Here is a 23,846-nt window from a genome sequence, read left to right as displayed (position 1 = left end):
TAACCACTAGGCTACCTGCCTCCTCTACACTCTAACCACTAGGCTACCTGCCTCCTCTACACTCTAACCACTAGGCTACCTGCCGCCTCTACACTCTAACCACTAGGCTACCTACCTCCTCTACACTCTAACCACTAGGCTACCTGCCTCCTCTACACTCTAACCACTAGTCTACCTGCCTCCTCTACACTCTAACCACTAGGCTACCTGCCTCCTCTACACTCTAACCACTAGGCTACCTGCCTCCTCTACACTCTAATCACTAGTCTACCTGCCTCCTCTACACTCTAACCACTAGGCTACCTGCCTCCTCTACACTCTAACCACTAGGCTACCTGCCTCCTCTACACTCTAACCACTAGGCCACCTACCTCCTCTACACTCTAACCACTAGTCTACCTGCCTCCTCTACACTCTAACCACTAGGCTACCTGCCTCCTCTACACTCTAACCACTAGGCTACCTGCCTCCTCTACACTCTAACCACTAGGCTACCTGCCTCCTCTACACTCTAACCACTAGGCTACCTGCCTCCTCTACACTCTAACCACTAGACTACCTGCCTCCTCTACACTCTAACCACTAGACTACCTGCCTCCTCTACACTCTAACCACTAGGCTACCTGCCTCCTCTACACTCTAACCACTAGACTACCTGCCTCCTCTCCACTCTAACCACTAGGCTACCTGCCTCCTCTACACTCTAACCACTAGACTACCTGCCTCCTCTCCACTCTAACCACTAGGCCACCTACCTCCTCTACACTCTAACCACTAGTCTACCTACCTCCTCTACACTCTAACCACTAGGCTAACTTGCTTCCTGGTTAAGTGTGCAATGAGCCCCCCTTCTGCAGACTTTGGGGAATACATTGTTGTTTGATTCCCTGCCAGTGAACTGACTGGAAACCTCTGAATCACTCTAATTGGTTCCTGATATGGCTGGTCCATAGTGGGTTTGATTCTTAAAGGAGAGTGAATCATCAGGTGGTGGAGGGGTTCTGAATCAGACGTAACCAGCAGGCCTCCTGGGAAATGTGGTTCTGGAGGGGCAGGAGATCTGAGTGAGGAGGGGGGGGAAGCCAGAGTGGTGGAGAGAAGAGAGGAGGGGGGGAGAGAGGAGCGGGGGAGCCAGAGTAGTGGAGAGAAGAGAGGAGGGGGGAGAGGAGGGGGGGAGCCAGAGTGTCTGGATGAGAGCTGATGTCCCCTCCACTCTGAGGGATGAGGGCTGATGTCCCCTCCACTTTGTTGCTCTGTGGGACTGAGGGAGGAGAGCTGATGTCCCCTCCACTCTGTTGCTCTGTGGGACTGAGGGAGGAGAGCTGATGTCCCCTCCACTCTGAGGGATGAGGGCTGATGTCCCCTCCACTCTGTTGCTCTGTGGGACTCTGAGAGAGGAGGGCTGATGTCCCCTCCACTCTGTTGCTCTGTGGGACTGAGGGAGGAGAGCTGATGTCCCCTTCACTCTGTTGCTCTGTGGGACTGAGGGAGGAGAGCTGATGTCCCCTCCACTCTGTTGCTCTGTGGGACTGAGGGAGGAGAGCTGATGTCCCCTCCACTCTGAGGGAGGAGAGCTGATGTCCCCTCCACTCTGTTGCTCTGTGGGACTCTGTGGGAGGAGAGCTGATGTTGGCAGGGTTTGGGGAGCACACCACAGGGCTCTGTCTGTCTTACAGGTCGCGTTGTATTCCTTGGAGAGGTGTTTTCACTGACGTTTTGGTGCCAAAGTGTTTGTAAACCCCCTCCTCTGTCTGAGAAGGATTGAGAAACAGAACGAAGAACATTGCCAGACAAAAAAAGACTTGTCTGGAATTGACTGAGAACAGAGAGAGAGAGAGAGAGAGAGAGGGGAGGGGGGGGAGAGACTGAGAGAGGGGAGAGAGAGAGAGAGGGGAGAGAGAGAGAGAGGGGAGAGAGAGAGAGAGAGAGAGAGAGAGAGGGGGGAGACAGAGAGGGGAGAGAGAGCGAGAGAGAGAGAGAGAGAGAGAGAGAGAGAGAGAGAGAGAGAGAGAGACAGACAGACAGAGACAGAGAGAGAGAGAGAGAGACAGAGAGAGAGAGAGAGAGACAGAGAGAGAGACCGAGAGAGAGAGACCAAGAGAGTGACCGAGAGAGAGAGACAGAGAGAGAGACGAGGGAGGGATGTTGTAAAAAGAGAGAGAACTCTCCCTCCCCTCGTCTCCTCCAGTGTGTGACTGGTCAGTCAGTCAGCTAGTCTCCATGGCAGGGTGGTGTCAGCAGCAGCGCGTGTCCTCACGGCCCGGTCTGATTCTCCTCAGACTCACCCTGGCTCTCTACCTCCTCTACCCGTCCTCGGGTGCTCTTCCGTGGGATAGACAGGCCAGCGGCTCCCCTGTGGAGGTAAGACGACCACACTAGCAGGTCATCTAGAACGCAATTCTCTACCACAACAATGTGTGTTACTTGTCAATCAGCTACTTGTTCCTCCTTCTACAGTAGGTAGTCAATCAGCTACTTGTTACTCCTGGTTCCTCCTTCTACAGTAGGTAGTCAATCAGCAACTTGTTACTCATGGTTCCTCCTTCTACAGTAGGTAGTCAATCAGCTACTTGTTACTCCTGGTTCCTCCTTCTACAGTAGGTAGTCAATGCCAATATGGTAGAGGTGCATGTAGGAATATGACTTTGGTTTACTTTCATTGCTGTATGTGTTGCTGTTATAATGTTAGATTAGGAGTTAGTTAGATTAGGAGTTAGATAGATTAGGAGTTAGTTAGATTACGAGGAGTTAGATAGATTAGGAGTTAGTTAGATTAGGAGTTAGTTAGAGTAGGAGTTAGTTAGATTACGAGGAGTTAGATTATGAGGATTTAGATTAGGAGTTAGATAGATTAGGAGTTAGTTAGATTAGGAGTTAGTTAGATTCGGAGTTAGATAGATTAGGAGTTAGTTAGATTACGAGGAGTTAGATAGATTAGAAGTTAGTTAGATTAGGAGTTAATTAGAGTAGGAGTTAGTTAGATTACGAGGAGTTAGATTATGAGGATTTAGATTAGGAGTTAGATAGATTAGGAGTTAGTTAGATTAGGAGTTAGTTAGATTCGGAGTTAGATAGAATAGGAGTTAGATTAGGAGTTAGTTAGATTAGGAGTTAGATAGAGTAGGAGTTAGTTAGATTACGTGGAGTTAGATAGATTAGGAGTTAGTTAGATTAGGAGGAGTTAGTTAGATTAGGAGTTAGTTAGATAGATTGGGAGTTAGATTATGAGGAGTTAGTTAGATTAGGAGTTAGTTAGAGTAGGAGTTAGTTAGTTAGATTAGGAGGAGTAAATTAGATTATGAGTTAGTTAGTTAGATTATGAGTTAGTTAGATTAGGAGTTAGTTAGTTTAGGAGGAGTAAATTAGATTATGAGTTAGTTAGTTAGATTATGAGTTAGTTAGATTAGGAGTTAGTTAGTTAGATTATGAGTTAGTTAGATTAGGAGTTAGTTAGATTATGAGTTAGTTAGTTAGATTAGGAGTTAGTTAGATTAGGAGTTAGTTAGTTAGATTAGGAGTTAGTTAGATTAGGAGTTAGTTAGTTAGATTAGGAGTTAGTTAGATTAGGAGTTAGTTAGGTAGTTTAGGAGTTAGTTGCAAGACTGTTTGGGTTTCTAATTGTTAGTAAACTGGCTGGCTTCCATAGCTGTCAGCTATTGTTGGAAAAGAGTGAGAATTTTTGTCGCTGTTTGTTGGTGTGTGTGTGTGTGTGTGTTTGTGTGTCGTGGAGTGTTGGACTGGTATTGGTAGTGTGTGTGTGTGTGTGTGTGTGTGTGTGTGTGTGTGTGTGTGTGTGTGTGTGTGTCGTGGAGTGTTGGACTGGTATTGGTAGTGTGTGTGTGTGTGTGTGTGTGTGTGTGTGTGTGTGTCGTGGAGTGTTGGACTGGTATTGGAAATGTGTGTGTGTGTGTGTGTGTGTGTGTGTCGTGGAGTGTTGGACTGGTATTGGTAGTGTATGTGTGTGTGTGTGTGTGTGTGTGTGTGTGTGTGTGTGTGTGTGTGTGTGTCGTGGAGTGTTGGGCTGGTATTGGTAGTGTGTGTGTGTGTGTCGTGGAGTGTTGGGCCTGTATTGGTAGTGTGTGTGTGTGTGTGTGAGAGGAGGCTGGTGAGAAGATCTATAGGAGAACGAGGCTCGTCGTAACGTCTGGAATGGAATCAATGGAACGGAGTCAAACATGTGGTCCTCATGTGTGTTTAATACAGTTCCATTGATTCCCTTCCAGCCGTTACAACGAGCCCTGTTCTCCTATAGATCCTCCCAGCAGCCTTAAAGGGAGACTTCACCCACTCATGGTTTTACTCACGGTGACGCTCGTCAGTCACTGCTGCTGGAACGAGTCCACTGTTCTGTGTGCGTGCCGGGGTCTGTGTACTAATCGATCACAGATCCCAGATCTTTATCGTTCGTCAATAAAACATTGAACATCAGGAAAGAGGAAACCAAAAAACAACACAGAGTCGAGATGTACGACTAAATAAATAATAATACAAATATTGAAATCGTTTAAATAATAAAACACATCTGGAGTAGAGAGAACAGAAAGAGAGAGAGAACAGAAAGAGAGAGAGAGAGATAGAGAGTAGGGGGAACAGAAAGAGAGAGAGAGAGAGAGAGATAGAGAGTAGAGGGAACAGAAAGAGAGAGAGAGAGAGGGAACAGAAAGAGAGAGAGAGAGAGAGTAGAGGGAACAGAAAGAGAGAGAGAGAGAGTAGAGGGAACAGAAAGAGAGAGAGAGAGAGAGAGAGAGAGAGAGAGGGAACAGAAAGAGAGAGAGAGAGAGAGAGAGTAGAGGGAACAGAAAGAGAGAGAGAGAGAGAGAGTAGGGGGAACAGAAAGAGAGAGAGAGAGAGAGAGAGGGAACAGAAAGAGAGAGAGAGAGGGAACAGAAAGAGAGAGAGAGAGAGAGAGGGAACAGAAAGAGAGAGAGAGAGTAGAGGGAACAGAAAGAGAGAGTAGAGGGAACGGGAAGAGAGAGAGAGAGTAGAGGGAACAGAGAGAGAGAGAGGAAGAGAGTAGAGGGAACAGAAAGAGAGAGTAGAGGGAACGGGAAGAGAGAGAGAGACAGAGAGAGAGAGTAGAGGGAACGGGAAGAGAGAGCTTCAAAGCTCAAACACACTCGTCTCTTCTCTGTCCCTCACTTGTGTGTGTGTGTGTGTGTGTGTGTGTGTGTGTGTGTGTGTGTGTGTGTGTGTCAGGGCCATAAGGTGGTGAGTGGGACGTTCTCTCGACCGGTCCTCGTTGTGGGCTACCATAAAATAGTGGAGATACCAGCTGGAGCCACAGACATCAGGATACAGGAGTCTGTCAAGACCAGGAACTACCTGGGTAGGTACACACACACACACACACACACACACACACAGGGTGTGTGTAATAATAAGAGTAAAATTAAGAACAGAGTAGCAGCAGCAAATGAGTGTAAAAGTGTGTGTTTATTAGTGTGTGTATGTGTAATAATGTCATACACACACACACACTAAAACAGAGATCGCAAATAAGGTCCCTCTATCCAACTTCATGGGTTGGACTGAATTACAAATAATTTCCCTCTATTCCTTCTGTGTCATGTTGTGGTCGTACCGTACAGAGCTGTAGACTGAGTTAGTTCTGGGGTCATGTTGTGGTCGTACCGTACAGAGCTGTAGACTGAGTTAGTTCTATGGTCATGTTGTGGTCGTACCGTACCGTACAGAGCTGTAGACTGAGTTAGTTCTGGGGTCATGTTGTGGTCGTACCGTACCGTACAGAGCTGTAGACTGAGTTAGTTCTGGGGTCATGATGTGGTCGTACCGTACAGAGCTGTAGACTGAGTTAGTTCTGGGGTCATGTTGTGGTCGTACCGTACAGAGCTGTAGACTGAGTTAGTTCTATGGTCATGTTGTGGTCGTACCGTACAGAGCTGTAGACTGAGTAAGTTCTGTGGTCATGTTGTGGTCGTACAGCGCTGAGGACTCAGAGTGGAGTCTCCATCATCAACGGCAACTGGGCGATCGACCGCCCGGGCCTGATCGTTGCAGTTGGAACCCGGCTGACATATCGGCGACCCAACGAGATCCGGTCCAGAACCGGAGAGTCCATCACCGCACCGGGACCCACCACGGAGGAGTTACATCTATACGTAAGACACACACAGTTATCTATTATATATATATACACAGTGCCTTGCGAAAGTATTCAGCCCCCTTGAACTTTGCGACCTTTTGCCACATTTCAGGCTTCAAACATGAAGATATAAAACTGTATTTTCTGTGAAGAATCAACAACAAGTGGGACACAATCATGAAGTGGAACGACATTTATTGGATATTTCAAACTTTTTTAACAAATCAAAAACTGAAAAATTGGCCGTGCAAAATTATTCAGCCCCTTTACTTTCAGTGCAGCAAACTCTCTCCAGAAGTTCAGTGAGGATCTCTGAATGATCCAATGTTGACCTAAATGACTAATGATGATAAATACAATCCACCTGTGTGTAATCAAGTCTCCGTATAAATGCACCTGCACTGTGATAGTCTCAGAGGTCCGTCAAAAGCGCAGAGAGCATCATGAAGAACAAGGAACACACCAGGCAGGTCCGAGATACTGTTGTGAAGAAGTTTAAAGCCGGATTTGGATACAAAAAGATTTCCCAAGCTTTAAACATCCCAAGGAGCACTGTGCAAGCGATAATATTGAAATGGAAGGAGTATCAGACCACTGCAAATCTACCAAGACCTGGCCGTCCCTCTAAACTTTCAGCTCATACAAGGAGAAGACTGATCAGAGATGCAGCCAAGAGGCCCATGATCACTCTGGATGAACTGCAGAGATCTACAGCTGAGGTGGGAGACTCTGTCCATAGGACAACAATCAGTCGTATATTGCACAAATCTGGCCTTTATGGAAGAGTGGCAAGAAGAAAGCCATTTCTTAAAGATATCCATAAAAAGTGTTGTTTAAAGTTTGCCACAAGCCACCTGGGAGACACACCAAACATGTGGAAGAAGGTGCTCTGGTCAGATGAAACCAAAATTGAACTTTTTGGCAACAATGCAAAACGTTATGTTTGGCGTAAAAGCAACACAGCTCATCACCCTGAACACACCATCCCCACTGTCAAACATGGTGGTGGCAGCATCATGGTTTGGGCCTGCTTTTCTTCAGCAGGGACAGGGAAGATGGTTAAAATTGATGGGAAGATGGATGGAGGCAAATACAGGACCATTCTGGAAGAAAACCTGATGGAGTCTGCAAAAGACCTGAGACTGGGACGGAGATTTGTCTTCCAACAAGACAATGATCCAAAACATAAAGCAAAATCTACAATGGAATGGTTCAAAAATAAACATATCCAGGTGTTAGAATGGCCAAGTCAAAGTCCAGACCTGAATCCAATCGAGAATCTGTGGAAAGAACTGAAAACTGCTGTTCACAAATGCTCTCCATCCAACCTCACTGAGCACGAGCTGTTTTGCAAGGAGGAATGGGAAAAAAATTCAGTCTCTCGATGTGCAAAACTGATAGAGACATACCCCAAGCGACTTACAGCTGTAATTGCAGCAAAAGGTGGCGCTACAAACTATTAACTTAAGGGGGCTGAATAATTTTGCACGCCCAATTTTTCAGTTTTTGATTTGTTAAAAAAGTTTGAAATATCCAATAAATGTCGTTCCACTTCATGATTGTGTCCCACTTGTTGTTGATTCTTCACAAAAAAATACAGTTTTATATCTTTATGTTTGAAGCCTGAAATGTGGCAAAAGGTCGCAAAGTTCAAGGGGGCCGAATACTTTCGCAAGGCACTGTATATACACAATTATCTATTTATATATCTATAATCTATATATACACAGTTATCTATTTATATATCTATATATACACAGTTATCTATTTATATATATATATATATATATATATATATATATATATATATATATACACAATTATCTATTTATATATATATCTATACATACATACATACATACATACATACAGTGGGGCAAAAAAGTATTTAGTCAGCCACCAATTGTGCAAGTTCTCCCACTTAAAAAGATGAGAGAGGCCTGTAATTTTCATCATAGGTACACTTCAACTATATAGATATATAAGTTACAGGTCTGTGAGAGCCAGAAATCTTGCTTGTTTGTAGGTGACCAAATACTTATTTTCCACCATAATTTCATAAAAAATCCTACGTTGTGATTTTCTGGATTTTTTTTCTCATTTTGTCTGTCATAGTTGAAGTGTACCTATGATGAAACTTACAGGCCTCTCTCCTCTTTTTAAGTTTGAGAACACAGTTATCTATTTATATATCTATATATATATATATACACAGTTATCTATTTATATCCTAGTTTGTATTATGAGTAAAGCCCCCCCCCCTCTCTCTCTCTCTCTCTCTCTCTCTCTCTCTCTCTCTCTCTCTCTCTCTCTCTCTCTCGTTCTCCACCTCTCTCTCGCTCTCCTCTCGGCCTCCACCTCTCTCTCTCTCTCTCTCTCTCTCGTTCTCCACCTCTCTCTCTCTCTCCTCTCGGCCTCCACCTCTCTCTCTCTCCTCTCGGCCTCCACCTCTCTTTCTCTCTCTCCACCTCTCTCTCACTCCACCTCTCTCTCTCTCTCTCCTCTCTCTCTCTCCTCTCGTTCTCCACCTCTCTCGTTCTCCACCTCTCTCTCTCCTCTCTCTCCACCTCAGTTGATCTATCAGCAGCCTGGTCCCAGTGTGTATTATGAGTACAGCCTTCCTCTTCAAGACACACACACGAGCACCGAGCCTCACACACACCCCGCCATACTGCCCCTGGGTGAGTACACTCACACACACACACACACACACACACACACACACACACACGATGCAGAGTTAACAAATAAAATAGTGACCGAGCAATAAAATACACTACATGTCCATAAGTATATGGACACCTGCTGGTCCACTAGACTGGGGCCTCACTACATGTTCATAAGTATATGGACACCTGCTGGTCCACTAGACTGGAGCCTCACTACATGTCCATAAGTATGTGGACACCTGCTGGTCCACTAAACTGGAGCCTCACTACATGTCCATAAGTATATGGACACCTGCTGGTCCACTAGACTGGGGCCTCACTACATGTTCATAAGTATATGGACACCTGCTGGTCCACTAGACTGGAGCCTCACTACATGTCCATAAGTATGTGGACACCTGCTGGTCCACTAAACTGGAGCCTCACTACATGTCCATAAGTATATGGACACCTGCTGGTCCACTAGACTGGGGCCTCACTACACTACATGTCCATAAGTATATGGACACCTGCTGGTCCACTAGACTGGGGCCTCACTACACTACATGTCCATAAGTATATGGACACCTGCTGGTCCACTAGACTGGAGCCACACTACATGTCCATAAGTATGTGGACACCTGCTGGTCCATTAGACTGGGGCCACACGTGTGACTAGACATCAGGATAGATAATAATAATAAGGTATTTGAGGTAGATAAGGGTAAAGTGACGTTTTCTATGGCAATACTTAACAACTGGTATGAAAACAGAGTTCAGTTGGATTTGAGTTGATTTGATTTGTGTGCAAATAAACAACAAAAGAAAACGCACAAAAAATACACAGTTCAAAAAATACAGGTGTTGAACCTTAATTTGACCAGTAATTGTTGCAGCCAAATATTCCTGCAACAACAGGATTTGAACGTTTAGTCCATAATATTGCTTGATCAGTGGTTAGGCTATTAGCGGTCCCAATTTATCCCCAGCTAGCGCATAATGTTCTGAGAACCATATGTTTCTTATCGAGCTTGGTGAGAGTGTGGTTGTTCTCTGGTTATTTTGAATACAAAACCTTCCCACAACGTTCTGGGAACGGTGCAGGGTAGCTGCTTTTGGAACATTCACACCACATTTCAGGAACTTTACCCCTAAAAAAACACATTTCAGGAACTTTAACCCCTAAAAAAAAAACGTTATTTTCTTGTTTTTTCATTACTTTAAACAGAACGTTTCCTAAAAAAGTTCAACTGAGGTTGAATACTAATTGTTACGAGTGAGATTCCAGTAACCAATCATATTATATTATATTGCTATTGATACGTTTAAGTTGACAGCTATTTGCAAATCAGCTGACAGAAGCTGCGTGACGAGCAGTTTATTTTGAGCCAATCAAAACTCAATATTCTCGAGCAGTTTATTCTGAGCCAATCAAAACTCAATATTCTCGAGCAGTTTATTCTGAGCCAATCAAAACTCAATATTCTCGAGCAGTTTATTCTGAGCCAATCAAAACTCAATATTCTCGAGCAGTTTATTCTGAGCCAATCAAAACTCAATATTCTCGAGCAGTTTATTCTGAGCCAATCAAAACTCAATATTCTCTTAGTCCCGCTCCTCACCTCACGTTTATACACCAGTTGGCGCCAACATGCAACCAAATAAAAAGAAGAAGAATGAACTAGAGAGCTACCGCAATTCCACAGAAGAAAAACTACTTTCAAATCGTTGAGAAGTTGTTTAAAACAACTGAACTAAAAAAAGAGAGAGAATTGGATATTAATTAACATTCATCTATACAAACGGTTGGTGAAGGGATTGAAGGGAAAGATTAACAGCAGGATTTGGCCCAGGGGGTTGTTTTTTTCAGAGTACGGATTCAGTTTCCACCAAGGATGGCGAGCCGCCCGAACCCCGGACTTCAATAAGAAGATTTGCATGCAAATATGTATTTTCCCCTCACCTCTCCACCTCTCATCCCTTTATTCATGACCCACCCCTCACCTCTCCTCCTCTCATCCCTTTATTCATGACCCACCCTTCACCTCTCCTCCTCTCATCCCTTTATTCATGACCCACCCCTCACCTCTCCTCCTCTCATCCCTTATCATGTACCACCCTTCACCTCTCATCCCTTTATTCATGACCCACCCCTCACCTCTCATCCCTTTATTCATGACCCACCCCTCACCTCTCCACCTCTCCACCTCTCATCCCTTTATTCATGACCCGCCCCTCACCTCTCCTCCTCTCATCCCTTTATTCATGACCCACCCCTCACCTCTCCTCCTCTCATCCCTTATCATGTACCGCCCCTCACCTCTCCTCCTCTCATCCCCCCTCTCTCTCATCCTCCTCTCTCTCATCCCCCTCTCTCCCTCATCCCCTTCTCTCTCACACCCCCGCTCTCTCTAGTTGAGACTGTTGGCCCCACCTACTCAGGAAGCGATGATGTCACCAGTGGACTGGGCGTGGTCATCAATGATGTCGGAGGTGGGAGAGGCCATCCCAACCAAGTGCCCTCTGACCCCGTGGTGAACCCTGTCCTCTTGGCTCCTTCCTACGGCTGGATCAGCAGCGGCCACACAGCCTGCAGCGCCTCCTGTGGTGGGGGTGAGGACCTACAGTCATTCAGACACACTGACACACACAGATGCACTATCACTATTAACACCTGACCTGAGATCAGAGCAGGTAGAGACAACTATACTGTAGTTAGATTAACACCTGAGATCAGACCAGGTAGAGACAACTATACTGTAGTTAGATTAACACCTGAGATCAGACCAGGTAGAGACAACTTTACTGTAGTTAGATTAACACCTGAGATCAGACCAGGTAGAGACAACTATACTGTAGTTAGATTAACACCTGAGATCAGAACAAGTAGAGACAACTATACTGTAGTTAGATTAACACCTGACCTGAGATCAGACCAGGTAGAGACAACTATAATGTAGTTAGATTAAAACCTGACCTGAGATCAGACCAGGTAGAGACAACTTTACTGTAGTTAGATTAACACCTGAGATCAGACCAGGTAGAGACAACTATACTGTAGTTAGATAAACACCTGACCTGAGATCAGACCAGGTAGAGACAACTATACTGTAGTTAGGTTAACACCTGAGATCAGACCAGGTAGAGACAACTATACTGTAGTTAGATTAACACCTGACCTGAGATCAGACCAGGTAGAGACAACTATACTGTAGTTAGATTAACACCTGAGATCAGACCAGGTAGAGACAACTATACTGTAGTTAGATTAACACCTGAGATCAGAACAAGTAGAGACAACTATACTGTAGTTAGATTAACACCTGACCTGAGATCAGACCAGGTAGAAACAACTATACTGTAGTTAGATTAACACCTGAGATCAGACCAAGTAGAGACAACTTTACTGTGGTTACACCTGACCTGAGATCAGAGCAGGTAGAGACAACTATACTGTAGTTAGATTAACACCTGAGATCAGACCAGGTAGAGACAACTATACTGTAGTTAGATTAACACCTGAGATCAGACCAAGTAGAGACAACTATACTGTAGTTAGATTAACACCTGAGATCAGACCAGGTAGAAACAACTATACTGTAGTTAGATTAACACCTGAGATCAGACCAAGTAGAGACAACTTTACTGTAGTTACACCTGACCTGAGATCAGAGCAGGTAGAGACAACTATACTGTAGTTAGATTAACACCTGACCTGAGATCAGACCAGGTAGAGACAACTATACTGTAGTTAGATTAACACCTGAGATCAGACCAGGTAGAGGCAACTATACTGTAGTTAGATTAACACCTGAGATCAGACCAGGTAGAGACAACTTTACTGTAGTTAGATTAACACCTGACCTGAGATCAGACCAGGTAGAGACAACTATACTGTAGTTAGATTAACACCTGAGATCAGACCAGGTAGAGACAACTATACTGTAGTTAGATTAACACCTGAGATCAGACCAGGTAGAGACAACTTTACTGTAGTTAGATTAACACCTGAGATCAGACCAGATAGAGACAACTTTACTGTAGTTATATTAACACCTGAGATCAGACCAGGTAGAGACAACTATACTGTAGTTAGATTAACACCTGAGATCAGAACAAGTAGAGACAACTATACTGTAGTTAGATTAACACCTGAGATCAGACCAGGTAGAGACAACTATACTGTAGTTAGATTAACACCTGACCTGAGATCAGACCAGGTAGAGACAACTATACTGTAGTTAGATTAACACCTGAGATCAGACCAGGTAGAGACAACTATACTGTAGTTAGATTAACACCTGAGATCAGAACAAGTAGAGACAACTATACTGTAGTTAGATTAACACCTGAGATCAGACCAGGTAGAGACAACTATACTGTAGTTAGATTAACACCTGAGATCAGACCAGGTAGAGACAACTATACTGTAGTTAGATTAACACCTGAGATCAGAACAAGTAGAGACAACTATACTGTAGCTAGCTAGATAAACACCTGACCTGAGATCAGACCAGGTAGAGACAACTATACTGTAGTTAGATTAACACCTGACCTGAGATCAGTAATACGTTGTTTTTCCAATGTATTTCACATAGAGCCCCCTAGGTATGTGATTGCTCTTTCTCTCTCTTTTCTCGTGTGTGTGTGTGTGTCTCAGGTAGACGCCAGGTGCTGTGGGTGTGTGTGGAGACTGAGAGCCAGACCACAGTACCAGGTGACCTCTGTAGCCACGCCCAGCGACCCCAAAACCAGGAAGTGGTCTGCAACACCCAGCCTTGTCCCGCCTTGTGAGACACACGCACACTAAATCCTTTAACAAAGTTAACCATTTTCATTGTAGTGTCCAAAACATCTTTCAAGCTGTCAGGCATTCCCTTGGCAGCAAGAGCCTCTAGGTTGATGCTGCAGTGGACCCAAGAGCCTCTCGGTGGATGCTGCAGTGGACCTAAGAGCCTATCGGTGGATGCTGCAGTGTACCCAAGAGCCTCTCGGTGGATGCTGCAGTGTACCCAAGAGCCTCTGGGTGGATGCTGCAGTGTATCCAAGAGCCTCTAGGTGGATGCTGCAGTGTACCCAAGAGCCTCTCAGTGGATGCTGTAGTCTACCCAAGAGCCTCTCGGTGGATGCTGCAGTGGACCTAAGAGCCTCTCGGTGGATGCTGCAGTGGACCTAAGAGCCTCTCGGTGGATGCTGCAGTGTACCCAAGAGCCTCTCGGTGGATGCTGCAGTGTACCCAAGTGGCATCGGGAGCAACTGCTTGCACGCGCGTTACGACTCCACTATGTCTCCCTGTTATGGCTTTTGCGCCATAAGTATAGACACCAACACATCTTGACCACCAAAGTCCATCTGATGTCACAAAGCTGTCCAGTACTTTAAAAATATCCTCTCCTGTTGTCCTGGTTTCCAGTGGTTTACAGAAGAGGAAGTATTCCTTAATTTATCCCCCCCCATAAACATAAAGGACATATACCAGGAGCTGTGCCAGGCCTGTTGACTCATCCAGCTGTAACAGACATATACCAGGAGCTGTGCCAGGTCTGTTGACTCATCCAGCTGTAACAGACATATACCAGGAGCTGTGCCAGGTCTGTTGACTCATCCAGCTGTAACAGACATATACCAGGAGCTGTGCCAGGCCCACCACGTCTGTTGACTCATCCAGCTGTAACAGACATATACCAGGAGCTGTGCCAGGCCCGCCACGTCTGGTGACTCATCCAGCTGTAACAGACATATACCAGGAGCTGTGCCAGGCCCGCCACGTCTGTTGACTCATCCAGCTGTAACAGACATATACCAGGAGCTGTGCCACGTCTGGTGACTCATCCAGCTGTAACACATATAATTCACTGGCTGTTGTGTGAAGCAGTAATTGTTTCAAAACATCTCCTGCCATGTCACTGATGAGTTGTGAAACAGGGATGTTTGATGAAGACATTGTCTGTATAGTTGTTTGGGGTCTTTTCCCCCAGCATTGTCCCAGCCATCTCCGCGGCAACAGGAAGAATGAAGTCCTCCACAATAGTATGGGGTTTTCCTGTCCCAGCCAGTCCTCCACAATAGTACAGGGCTTTCCTGTCCCAGCCAGTCCTCCACAGTAGTATGGGGCTTGCCTGTCCCAGCCAGTCCTCCACAATAGTATGGGGCTTGCCTGTCCTAGCCAGTCCTCCACAATAGTACGGGGCTTTCCTGTCCTAGCCAGTCCTCCACAATAGTATGGGGCTTTCCTGTCCTAGCCAGTCCTCCACAATAGTATGGGGCTTGCCTGTCCTAGCCACTCCTCTACAATAGTATGGGGCTTTCCTGTCCTCGCCACTCCTCCACAATAGTATGGCGCTTGTCTGTCCCAGCCACTCCTCCACAATAGTACGGGGCTTGCCTGTCCCAGCCAGTCCTCCACATAAGTACGGGGCTTGTCTGTCCCAGCCACTCCTCCACAATAGTATGGGGCTTTCCTGTCCCAGCCACTCCTCCACAATAGTACGGGGCTTGCCTGTCCTAGCCACTCCTCCACAATAGTATTGGGCTTTCCTGTCCCAGCCAGTCCTCTACAATAGTATGGGGCTTTCCTGTCCTAGCCAGTCCTCCACAATAGTATGGGGCTTTCCTGTCCTAGCCAGTCCCCCACAATAGTATCGGGCTTTCCTGTCCTAGCCACTCCTCCCCAATAGTATGGGGCTTTCCTGTCCTAGCCACTCCTCCACAATAGTATGGGGCTTGCCTGTCCCAGCCACTCCTCCACAATATTATGGGGCTTGTCTGTCCTAGCCACTCCTCCACAATAGTATGGGGCTTGCCTGTCCCAGCCACTCCTCTACAATAGTATGGGGCTTGTCTGTCCCAGCCACTCCTCTACAATAGTATGGGGCTTGCCTGTCCTAGCCACTCCTCTACAATAGTATGGGGCTTGCCTGTCCTAGCCACTCCTCCACAATAGTATGGGGCTTGCCTGTCCCAGCCACTCCTCCACAATAGTATGGGGCTTTCCTGTCCTAGCCACTCCTCCACAATAGTATGGGGCTTGCCTGTCCCAGCCACTCCTCCACAATAGTATGGGGCTTGCCTGTCCCAGCCACTCCACCACAATATTATGGGGCTTGTCTGTCCTAGCCACTCCTCCACAATATTATGGGGCTTGTCTGTCCTAGCCACTCCTCCACAATAGTATGGGGCTTGCCTGTCCTAGCCACTCCTCTACAATAGTATGGGGCTTGCCTGTCCTAGCCACTCCTCCACAATAGTATGGGGCTTGCCTGTCCCAGCCACTCCTCCACAATAGTATGGGGCTTTCCTGTCCTAGCCACTCCTCCACAATAGTACGGGGCTTGCCTGTCCCAGCCACTCCTCTACAATAGTATGGGGCTTGTCTGTCCCAGCCACTCCTCTACAATAGTATGGGGCTTGCCTGTCCTAGCCACTCCTCTACAATAGTATGGGGCTTGCCTGTCCTAGCCACTCCTCCACAATAGTATGGGGCTTGCCTGTCCCAGCCACTCCTCCACAATAGTATGGGGCTTTCCTGTCCTAGCCACTCCTCCACAATAGTATGGGGCTTGCCTGTCCCAGCCACTCCTCCACAATAGTATGGGGCTTGCCTGTCCTAGCCACTCCTCCACTATATTATGGGGCTTGTCTGTCCTAGCCCCTCGGTAGCTCACCATATAAGATGTTTCTAGTCCCTTCTTATTAATGGTATCTGTTGCTTTTATACATGTCTTACTACCTGAAAGTCCTCTTTATTCTCGCTCAAAACACTCCTGTGGTTTATTTTTCAAATTGTCATGTTTAGTTTCTAAATGTCTGCGCAAGACTGAAGGTTTCCTGTGAGAGAGTAACGGTTAATGTGATTGGATGAGTAACAGTTAATGTGATTGGATGAGTAACGGTTAATGTGATTGGATGAGTAACGGTTAATGTGATTGGATGAGTAACGATTAATGTGATTGGATGAGTAACGGTTAATGTGATTGGATGAGTAACGGTTAATGTGATTGGATGAGTAACGGTTAATGTGATTGGATGAGTAACGGTTAATGTGATTGGATGAGTAACGGTTAATGTGATTGGATGAGTAACGGTTAATGTGATTGGATGAGTAACGGCTAATGTGATTGGATGAGTAAACGGTTAATGTGATTGGATGAGTAAACGGTTAATGTGATTGGATGAGTAAACGGTTAATGTGATTGGATGAGTAACAGTTAATGTGATTGGATGAGTAACGGTTAATGTGATTGGATGAGTAACGGCTAATGTGATTGGATGAGTAACGGCTAATGTGATTGGATGAGTAACGGCTAATGTGATTGGATGAGTAACGGCTAATGTGATTGGATGTTAACTATTTGACTAGGCTCCCTGTATTTGACATTGGGTTGTTATTTTTGCTGAACACCGAGATGGTTTAATTGAAATTTTTTGGGTAGTGAAACGAGGAGAAAACCTCACCCAAATGTATATATGCCCTTTTGGAAAATCCAAATGGACTGTTTGAAAACGTGAAGACAAGATAAATATATTTATTTATATATTTAAATGTGAATCACATTGTTAATTGCACGTACCCCAGTTTGGGAAAACCTGATCGAGACCAGCTGTCTACGAAACATGTCACAAATTAAATTTTATTTGACACACACAGAGACACACCTCTGTAACCTTCTCTCCTCTGTGATTGGCCAGCTGGGACCTGGGGGAGTGGTCAGAGTGCACTAGAACCTGCGGCCCGGGGACCCAGCAACGCCAGGTCATCTGTCGTCAGGCTCTCCGTAAACATGGCAACAGTACGGCAACGGTGGTCGCCGTGGAGATGGCGCAGTGCGGAGGTTATGATAGGCCGGAGACGACATCGCCCTGTCAGCTAAAGATCTGCAGCGAGTGGCAGATACGCTCCGAGTGGAGCCTGGTGAGAACACACACACAGAGACACACACACACACACACACAGAGAGATACGCTCCGAGTGGAGCCCGGTGAGTGAGTGAGAGACAGAGACAGAGACCAGAGTAAAGCACATTTCATAAACTGCTTAATAGTAATTGATCCCCACTCCCCCCTCTCTCTCCCTCCCCCTTCCCCCTCTCTCTCCCTCCCACTCCCCCTCTCCCCTCCCACTCCCCCTCTCCCTCCTCAGTGTTCAGTCCCGTGTGGTGTGGGCCAGAGCAGCAGAGAGGTGGTGTGTGTCGGTAACCAGGGAGACGTGGAGGGGGACGAACAATGTAACCTGGGGGTGAAACCAGCCCCTCTTCAGAACTGTGACATGGGACCCTGCGCACGGAACTGGTTCACCTCACCATGGAGCACACAGGTACCTACACCTGGGGCTGTCTGTCTCTCCGTCTCTCACTCCATCTGTCTCTCCCTCCGTCTGTCTCTCCCTCCGTCTGTCTGTCTGTCTGTCTGTCTGTCTGTCTGTCTGTCTGTCTGTAACATTGCTGTGTGTGTGTAACATTGCTGTACATGTGTCTCAGTGTTCTACAGAGTGTGGTGAAGGTAGACGTAGTCGCTCAGCAGTGTGTCTGTTGGACCATGTGACTAACCTACCATTGGACGGATGCGACGGGCCCCGCCCACAGGAAGTAATCTCCTGCGACGCAGGGCCATGTCACCTCCGCCTGGAATGGTACACTGGACTCTGGGGACAGGTAAACACATACTCTCTCATTACAGACAGAGACAGAGAGAGAGACAGAGACAGAGACATAGAGAGAGACAGAGACAGAGACAGAGAGAGAGAGAGAGACAGAGACAGAGAGAGAAAGAGAGAGAGAGAGAGAGAAAGAGAGAGCGACAGAGAGAGAGAGAGAGAGAGAGAGAGACAGAAAGAGAGAGACAGAGAGAAAGAGAGATAAAGAGAGAGAGAGAGAGAGAGAGAGAGACAAAGAGAGAGAGAGAAAGTGACTGAAGAGATTCTCTTTTACATCAACGACCTGGAGAAGAGTTACAGGGGAGAGGGAGAGGGGATAAATGAGCCAATAGGAGGCTGGGAATGATTAGGTAGCCATGATGGTATGAGGGCCAGATTGGGACACAGAGGTTAAAACCTGTTGAGTGTAGGGGGCAGTATTTTGATGTTTGGATAAAATAACGTACCCAAATTAAACTGCCTATTTCTCAGGCCCAGAAACTAGAATATGCATATAATTGGCAGATTAGGATAGAAAACACTCTAAAGTTTCCAAAACTGTCAAAATATTGTCTGTGAGTATAACAGAACTGATGTTGCAGGCAAAAACCTGAGGAAAATCCAACCAGGAAGTGGCTGCTATTTTGAAAAGCTCCCTGTTCCAATGCATGCCTTCCCTCTATTTAAAGGGATATCAACCAGATTCCTATGGCTTCCACATGGTGTGAACAGTCTTTAGACATAGTTTCAGGCTTTTATTCTGAAAAATGAGCGAGAAAGATCAGATCGCGCAATGGATGGCTGGGTGCCAGCAGCGTTTTGCATGCGCCGACAGAGTGGAGCAGACATTTTCTCTCTCTCTCTCCTAACGAAGAAGATACTGTCCGGTTGAAATATTATCAATTGTAAAAACAACCTGAGGATTGATTATAAAAAACTTTGACATGTTTCCCGTCGTGACCTGCACGAGCCTGTGGATTACTGAACATACCAAATGGAGGTATTTTGGAATTGTAAAAATAATAAAAAATAAAATTAAAATAATCTTTATGGAACATTTGTGTAACTGTGAGTCTTGTGAGTGCAAACATCCGAAGATCATCAAAGGTAAGCGATTCATTTTATTGCTTTTCTGACTTTCGTGACCAATCTACTTTGCTGCTAGCTGTTTGTAATGTTTTGTCTACTGAGAGAGATGTCCTTACATAAACACTCGCTTTTTTTGAAATCTGACACGCCAGGTGGATTAACAACAAGCTAAACTGTGTTTTGGTATATTGCACTTGTGATTTCATGAAAATTAAATATTTTTAGTAATTTAATTAGAATTTCTGCAATTCAGCTGAAAATGATCGGGATGGGAAGTTTTATTATTATTTTTATATATATATATTTTATATTTTTTATTATTATATTTATTATTATTCTTATGATAAGGAATCTTTAATCACCCACAGAGAGTCAGGACACCTGTTCAATGTCCGGTCTGAAAGACGACAACCTACACAGGGCAATGTCCCCAATCACTGCCCTGCGGAATTGGGATAGAGTGCCTCCTACTGGCCCTACTTCCAGCAGGATCTGATCTCCCATCCAGGGACCGACCAGGACCCACCCTGCTTAGCAACTGTGTGTGTGTGTGTGTGTGTGTACCCCAGTGTTCGGCGGAATGCGGAAACGGAACACAGACCCGGGGCGTGGCCTGTCTACTCCATGACAACGGTCGCCTGGAGGCTGTGGACCAATCAAACTGCTCCCACCTGGATCGACCAATGAGCTCTCAGAGCTGCCACCTGAAGGTGTGTGGGGTGCAGTGGTACGCCACCGATTGGAGCACGGTGAGTTCAATTCAAGGGGCTTTATTGGCATGGGGAACATGTGTTAACATTGCCAAAACAAGTGAGGTAGATAATATACAAAAGTGAAATAAACTATAAAAGTTAACAGTAAACATTCCACTCACAGAAGTTTCAAAACAATAAAGACATTGCCAATGTCATATTATATATATATATACACAGTGTTTTAACAATGTACAAATGGTTAAAGTACACAAGGGAAAAGAAATAAGCATAAATATGGGTTGTATTTACAATGGTGTTTGTTCTTCACTGGTTGCCCTTTTCTTGTGGCAACAAATCTTGCTGCTGTGATGGCACACTGTGGTATTTCACCCAGTAGATATGGGAGTTTATCAAAATCGGATTTGTTTTCTAATTCTTTGTGTACCTGTGTAATCTGAGGGAAATATGTGTCTCTAATATTGTCATACATTGGGCAGGAGGTTAGGAAGTGCAGCTCAGTTTCCACCTCATTTTGTGGGCAGTGAGCACATAGCCTGTCTTCTCTTGAGAGCCATGTCTGCCTACGGCGGCCTTTCTCAATAGCAAGGCTATGCTCACTGAGTCTGTACATAGTCAAAGCTTTCCTTAAGTTTGGGTCAGTCACAGTGGTCAGGTACTATCTGTTTAGGGACGAAGAGCATTCTAGTTTGCTCTGTTTTTTTGTTAATTCTTTCCAATGTGTCAAGTAATTATCTTTTTGTTTTCTTATGATTTAGTTGGGTCTAATTGTGCTGCTGTCCTGGGGCTCTGTAGGGTGTGTTTGTGTTTGTGAACAGAGCCCCAGGACCAGCTTGCTTAGAGGACTCTTCTCCAGGTTCATCTCTCTGTAGGTGATGGTTTTGTTATGGAAGGTTTGGGAATCACTTCGTAGAATTCAACGTCTCTTTTCTGGATTTTGATAATTAGTGGGTATCGGCTTACTTCTGCTCTGCATGCATTATTTGGTGTTTTATGTTGTACACAGAGGATGTTTTTGCAGAATTTGGTGTTTGTCCCATTTTGTAAATTCTTGGTTGGTGAGCGGACCCCAGATCTCACAACCATAAAGGGCAATGGGCTCTATGACTGATTCAAGTATTTTTAGCCAGATCCTAACTGGTATGTCGAGTTTGTTGTTCCTTTTGATGGCATAGAATGCCCTTCTTGCCTTGTCTCAGACTGTTCACAGCTGTGGAAGTTACCTCTGGTCTTACTGAGATTTACTGTCAGGGCCCAGGTCTGTCAGGGCCCAGGTCTGGTAGAATCTGTGCAGAAGATCTAGGTGCTGCTGTAGGCCCTCCTTGGTTGGCGACAGAAGCACCAGATCATCAGCAAACAGTAGACATTTTACTTCAGATTCTAGTAGGGTGAGGCCGAGTGCTGCATACTGTTCTAGTGCCCTCACCAATTCGTTGATATATATGTTGAAGAGGGTGGGGCTTAAGCTGCATCCCTGTCTCACCCCACGACCCTGTGTGAAGAAATGTGTGTTTTTTGCCTATTTTAACCGCACACTCGTTGTTTGTGTACATGGATTTTATAATGTTTTTCCCCAACACCACTTTCCATCAGTTTGTATAGCAGACCCTCATGCCAGATTGAGTCGAAGGCTCTTTTGAAATCAACAAAGCATGAGAAGACTTTGCCTTTGTTTTGGTTTGTTTGGTTGTCAATTAGGGTGTGCAGGGTGAATACGTGGTCTGTCGTACGATAATTTGGTAAAATGCCAATTTGACATTTGATCAGTACATTGTTTTCCCTGAGGATGTGAATTGGGGTCAAATTTGTAGGTATCAAGAATGTACTAGTCTGTTGTTAATCATAATGCAGAGGATTTTCCCAAGGTTGCTGTTGACGCGTATCCCACGGTATTTATTGGGGTCAAATTTGTCTCCACTTTTCTCTCTCTCTGCACCTTTCTTAATCTAAACCTGCCTGCCTGTTGCTAGTGTTCTCGCTCCTGTGACGGAGGTTACCGTGTGCGTGAGGTGTGTTGTCTTGCCGACAACATGACCCCAAGTGAGCTGTGTGACCTCAGTGCGACCCCTGAGAGTCGGGAGGATTGTAACACCCAGCCCTGTTTACCTGAGACAGGTATGACCTCCCTCCTCCATCCATCCATCTATCCCTCTTTCATCCTCCCTCCCTCCCTCCCTCCCTCCCTCTCTCCTCCTCTCTCTTTCCCTCTACCCTCTCTCCTCCTCCCTCTCTCACACCACCCAACACACTGTGTAATGTCTCCTCTAGTCTCATCATGTAGTAACCAGTACTATATCTGTGTAATGTCTCCTCTAGTCTCATCGTGTAGTATACAGTACTATATCTGTGTAATGTCTCCTCTAGTCTCATCATGTAGTAACCAGTACTATATCTGTGTAATGTCTCCTCTAGTCTCATCGTGTAGTATACAGTACTATATCTGTGTAATGTCTCCTCTAGTCTCATCATGTAGTAACCAGTACTATATCTGTGTAATGTCTCTAGTCTCATCATGTAGTAACCAGTACTATATCTGTGTAATGTCTCCTCTAGTCTCATCGTGTAGTGACCAGTACTATATCTGTGTAATGTCTCCTCTAGTCTCATCATGTAGTAACCAGTACTATATCTGTGTAATGTCTCCTCTAGTCTCATCATGTAGTAACCAGTACTATATCTGTGTAATGTCTCCTCTAGTCTCATCGTGTAGTGACCAGTACTATATCTGTGTAATGTCTCCTCTAGTCTCATCGTGTAGTGACCAGTACTATATCTGTGTAATGTCTCCTCTAGTCTCATCATGTAGTAACCAGTACTATATCTGTGTAATGTCTCCTCTAGTCTCATCGTGTAGTATACAGTACTATATCTGTGTAATGTCTCCTCTAGTCTCATCATGTAGTAACCAGTACTATATCTGTGTAATGTCTCCTCTAGTCTCATCGTGTAGTATACAGTACTATATCTGTGTAATGTCTCCTCTAGTCTCATCGTGTAGTATACAGTACTATATCTGTGTAATGTCTCCTCTAGTCTCATCATGTAGTAACCAGTACTATATCTGTGTAATGTCTCCTCTAGTCTCATCATGTAGTAACCAGTACTATATCTGTGTAATGTCTCCTCTAGTCTCATCATGTAGTAACCAGTACTATATCTGTGTAATGTCTCCTCTAGTCTCATCGTGTAGTGACCAGTACTATAACTGTGTAATGTCTCCTCTAGTCTCATCGTGTAGTAACCAGTACTATATCTGTGTAATGTCTCCTCTAGTCTCATCGTGTAGTGACCAGTACTATATCTGTGTAATGTCTCCTCTAGTCTCATCATGTAGTAACCAGTACTATATCTGTGTAATGTCTCCTCTAGTCTCATCGTGTAGTGACCAGTACTATAACTGTGTAATGTCTCCTCTAGTCTCATCGTGTAGTAACCAGTACTATATCTGTGTAATGTCTCCTCTAGTCTCATCGTGTAGTGACCAGTACTATAACTGCGTGTTCGTGGTCCAGGCCAGGTTGTGTGTGTACTCCTACTACAGGACTGCCTGCTGCTCATCCTGCTCCGTCATCACACACACACACTCCTCAAGAACCACCTCCGCAGGCGATGATTTCCCCAGATAGGAGTTGGTCTCCCTAACTGAGATCACCTGGCTCCTG

The 23,846-nt window shown here is 45.4% G+C and overlaps 1 protein-coding gene across 3 annotated transcripts; it reads left to right on the top strand.

Annotated features, from left to right (window-relative positions):
* Nucleotides 1-2,130: 2,130 nt before the first annotated feature.
* LOC118936496 (thrombospondin type-1 domain-containing protein 4-like) lies at nt 2,131-23,837 on the top strand. 3 transcript variants are annotated; one of them, XM_036934370.1, is made up of 12 exons: nt 2,131-2,361; nt 5,197-5,326; nt 5,944-6,119; nt 8,676-8,784; nt 11,167-11,364; nt 13,412-13,541; nt 17,440-17,662; nt 17,891-18,064; nt 18,228-18,401; nt 20,041-20,220; nt 22,155-22,299; nt 23,650-23,837. In XM_036934370.1, exons 1-12 carry the CDS (start codon nt 2,221-2,223, stop codon nt 23,808-23,810), a joined length of 1,941 nt encoding a protein of 646 aa, XP_036790265.1. In that variant the 5' UTR covers nt 2,131-2,220; the 3' UTR covers nt 23,811-23,837. The 3 variants fall into 3 exon arrangements, with proteins under 3 accessions (XP_036790265.1, XP_036790267.1, XP_036790268.1); XM_036934372.1 differs by having other exon boundaries at nt 23,697-23,815; XM_036934373.1 differs by lacking the exon at nt 18,228-18,401.
* Nucleotides 23,838-23,846: the final 9 nt, after the last annotated feature.

The sequence above is a fragment of the Oncorhynchus mykiss genome, chromosome 10 (genome assembly GCF_013265735.2).
Source record: "Oncorhynchus mykiss isolate Arlee chromosome 10, USDA_OmykA_1.1, whole genome shotgun sequence".
Taxonomy (NCBI): domain Eukaryota; kingdom Metazoa; phylum Chordata; class Actinopteri; order Salmoniformes; family Salmonidae; genus Oncorhynchus; species Oncorhynchus mykiss.
This window is presented reverse-complemented; position numbering and strand designations above follow the sequence as displayed.